The sequence below is a fragment of the Myotis davidii genome, unplaced genomic scaffold (assembly GCF_000327345.1).
Source record: "Myotis davidii unplaced genomic scaffold, ASM32734v1 scaffold2555, whole genome shotgun sequence".
NCBI lineage: Eukaryota > Metazoa > Chordata > Mammalia > Chiroptera > Vespertilionidae > Myotis > Myotis davidii.
Genome location: NW_006286807.1, coordinates 29838 through 33717, shown reverse-complemented (window position 1 = coordinate 33717; position 3880 = coordinate 29838). Strand labels below are relative to the sequence as shown.

General features: G+C 40.0%; 1 protein-coding gene across 1 annotated transcript in view; it reads left to right on the top strand.

Annotated features, from left to right (window-relative positions):
- LOC102753658 overlaps window positions 1-3880 on the top strand; it is a 32428-nt gene that overhangs the window by 6869 nt on the left and 21679 nt on the right. The window contains exon 3 of the mRNA XM_015560624.1: window positions 2102-2124. Coding sequence (XP_015416110.1) covers window positions 2102-2124 — 23 coding nt within the window. The remainder of the gene's footprint in view (window positions 1-2101; window positions 2125-3880) is intronic.

Genomic DNA, 3880 nt, shown 5'->3' with positions numbered 1-3880 from the left:
TCGTTCTGTTTTCCCAGTTATAAGTAGGCATAGTGTTAACACCTCGTAAGGTGGCTGAGGACAGACTGAGTTTTCATACATGAAGGTGTTACTTTGTGTTCATCAAATCACAATGTTCTTTCCCATTATCACTAAACCACTTCACTGAGCCATCTCAGGAACTCGTTAGAAATGACATCTTACATTGTTCCGCAAACAACGTGTAGCTCTAATTTTGAAAAGCTAAGATCTGTGAATAGGAGAAGAGTGAAAGGAAACTAACAAGGGGATATGTTTCCCTCTAACAACTTTCTTCATTCACACAGAATATAGTAATATCACAGTATCTAAAGTAATACCTACGGTAATTGTTAATATTTACCAAACTTTGTGAACTTTCTGCAAACTATCAATCTATAAAATGTACAAATTTTTGCATGAAGTTGTGGGAATATTGTCTCTTTAGTTATTATAAAGTAATGATCATTTCCTTCCCATTCTCATGCTAGCCACACATAGCTATCCACACTCACAAAATATGGTGAAAATCTATAACTGAGCTCAAGAATAGATGTATTTGAAGCCAGACTTTAAGGAAAACATGGCAGGCAATTGCTCTCAAGAGGAAGTTATCACTGACTTATTAGAAAACAGGTGTTGCGATGTGGTCTTCCGGGATCTGATAGTTCCCTTATACCAGGACCATGATAAAATGACACTGTGACAGATCTTACCGAGAAGGACTTTCATGGGTTTAAAGCAAACCTCCCTCCCCCGTGCCTGCCTCAGCAGAGCAAGGGTTGTCACTGCATCCGCAGTCCTGACTCACACCCCTCGGCGTGTCCATTCTGACCAGTGACTGGCAATGCCAACCCTGTGGATTGTCGTTGTGTCGGTGGCTTGGGTTTGTAGGTTAACTTTCCACCTTTCTTATCTTTTCGTTGTTGTTATCTCCAGAGTCCACTTTTCCAAGCGCTTTGAATTCTCTCCCTTGCTTTTCAGGTGGAGACACCAAAATGAGAATATCTCAAGATCAACTCTCCTTTATCCGAAGACCAAACAGAACTGTGCACATAAGCTGCAAGCTGTCTGGGGTTCCCCTGGAGAACGCCATTGTGCACTGGTACCAACAAAAAAACGGGGAGCCCTTGAGGCGAATCCTTTATGGCTCAACCAAGAATAGCAAGGACAACAAGCTCAATCCCCGCTTGGAGGCATACAGGAAAGATGGAACCTTTAACCTGATCATCAATAATGTCGTCAAGTCTGATGAAGCCATCTACTACTGTGCCTGCTGGGATCTCACAATGTCACAGAGTCACAAGGGACCTGTAAGAAAACCGTATCTATTACTAACCCTCAGCTCCTGTCACGCTGGAGTAACCACAACACACTGCTTCAACCTCTTACTCGTAAGTTCACAAACTATTGAGACAGGGGGCTCTCAGGACACAGTCAGCACAAATCCCACTTGAGCTTAGGAGGCTGGGGCTGGCTTAGAGAGGGCAAGCAACTTGTCCAACACTAGTTAACCACAGAGCCAGGGCTCCACTTGCATTTCATGTTTGGTCCAGCGCAGTGGTCGGCAAACTCATGAGTCAACAGAGCCAAATATCAACAGTACAACGATTGAAATTTCTTTTGAGATTCAAGTTTTTTAAACTTAAACTCTACAGGTAGGTACATTGTTATTAACTGAATTAGGGTACTCCTAAGGCTTAGGAAGAGACACACACAAGGGGCCAAAGAGCCGCATGTGGCTCACGAGCCGCAGTTTGCCAACCACGGGTCTAGGGCCTTTCCTGCCTCTCTTATGGTCAGTGTTGAACTTCTTTTAGCAAAATTGTATTTCTTTCCAAAGAAGCTTAAACCATGTCTTCAGAAGTGACATCCCCAGAATATGGTAAGGTCTGATATGTAGGCAAAGTGTGTGACTTTACACTGTCTGGAAGGGATAATGTCAGCAGGGGATAGACTCCAAGCTCCCTCTATCTCCATGCTTTTCTTCCATGGCTACTTACTCTCCTTTACTTCTGTAGTTTCCTATTAGCTCTGAAATTCCCAATAATTAGAAAGTTTCCCTGGCATACACATCCAATATATGCGTACGTGGGAACCAGAGCTTTGTTTTTCATTCATGTATTTGTAAATCTTCACCAGTTACAGAACATCCTGTTGAACCAAGGTTCAAATTCCCTGCTTTTCACTCTGATGCCTGATACCTATCCTAAGTTTATGGTCATGCACTTGGTTCCTAATTTGATAGCCCTGGCCTATTTTCCTCATTGTTAATGTGATGCAGGACATTTTCGTGTCCAAGGTCTTACCAGCCACACCTTGAAAATAATAAGAGCAACAGTAGTAACAACAATCTATGCTATTACCTTACAGCTGAAAACCTTTCTCCTCGGATGTCTAAGTATCCAGAACAAAGTTATTGATTCCAATTTCACTCCCATTTCACTTCCTTACCCCAATGCCCACATTTTGCATTATTTTTTCTCCCCAAACTTTACTGTCTCAGTAAAAGACAAAGGCATATTGTGTCAATGAACACAATGGCAAGGATATTTTGTCAAACAGCTGGTGTTTTCTTGATTTTTCCACATATTTTGCTTCCTCTGGTAATGAGAGAAAAATAAATGAGGAAACCTGTGTATTCTTTAGGCATTTCCATAATATGAGATCTGAGGGGGAAAAAAGACACAGGTGACCCTGGGAGCCATGGTTTCATTGGCCAGAAAGTAAATCACAAACCAAACCAATCCCATGGGACACCCCCTGAGACTAGATTGGGCTGCCCAGACAGGGTGCCCAACCAAAACTCTTAGATCCAATACAGAGAACTCCCACTGTTTCCTCTCTAACTTAATGCAAGTTTAGAAACTCCTTTTTTTCCTTACTTGCACATGTAGAGTAACCAGCATATAGTTGTTCATATTGTCTTTTATATTATCATCAAATCTAAAAAAGTGATGTAAAACTTCAAGTAATTCCATTGAAACTTGTGGTTTACTTCACTTGACTTGCTTATTATTTATATATTTATTTATTCCCTACTGTTTTTGAAGTAGAATTTTAGTTACCTCATCTAGTCACCTCAAAATATGGCGAGTTGTGTATGTGTGCATGCGTATATGTGTATTACATAAAAGAGAGTTAGAAGCCTAAAGTACTGATTTTTGTACACAGGACTAAGTTGTTTCCATACTTTCTTAGAAAGTGAATTCCTGTGGTTGACCTTTTGTCTCACCTATTTTAAAAACATTATACAAAAGTTTTGAGAAATTGATATTATCATCTCCATTTTAAAGATGAGGACACTGAGGCTCTAAGAAGGGCCTAAGGACACATCACCAAAAGTGGAAGATCTGTAATTTGAACCTGTTCTTTCTGATGTCTTTTTCTTCACTTTCAACTTCCTTAAAGGTAATTTGATATATCTCACGTGAATCCTTTTGCAACTCTAATAAACCTATTACTATTAATTGCATCAACCCTCTGTCCATCCCCACTGTCACTATAATAACACTAGGTGTCCAGTGCATGAATTCGTGCTCCTTGAAGGGAACTGTGGGCCAGTTACATAAAAGAGAGTTAGACGCAAAAAGTACTGGTTTTTTACACAAGACTAAGTTGTTTCCATACTTTCTTAGAAAGTTAATTCCTGTGGTTGACCTTTTGCCTCACCTATTTTAAAAACATTATACAAAAGTTTTGAGAAATTGATATTATCATCTCCATTTTAAAGATGAGGACACTGAGGCTCTAAGAAGGGCCTAAGGACACATCACCAAAAGTGGAAGATCTGTAATTTGAACCTGTTCTTTTTGATGTCTTTTTCTTCACTTTCAACTTCCTTAGTGGTAATTTGATATATCTCATGTGAATCCTTTTGCAA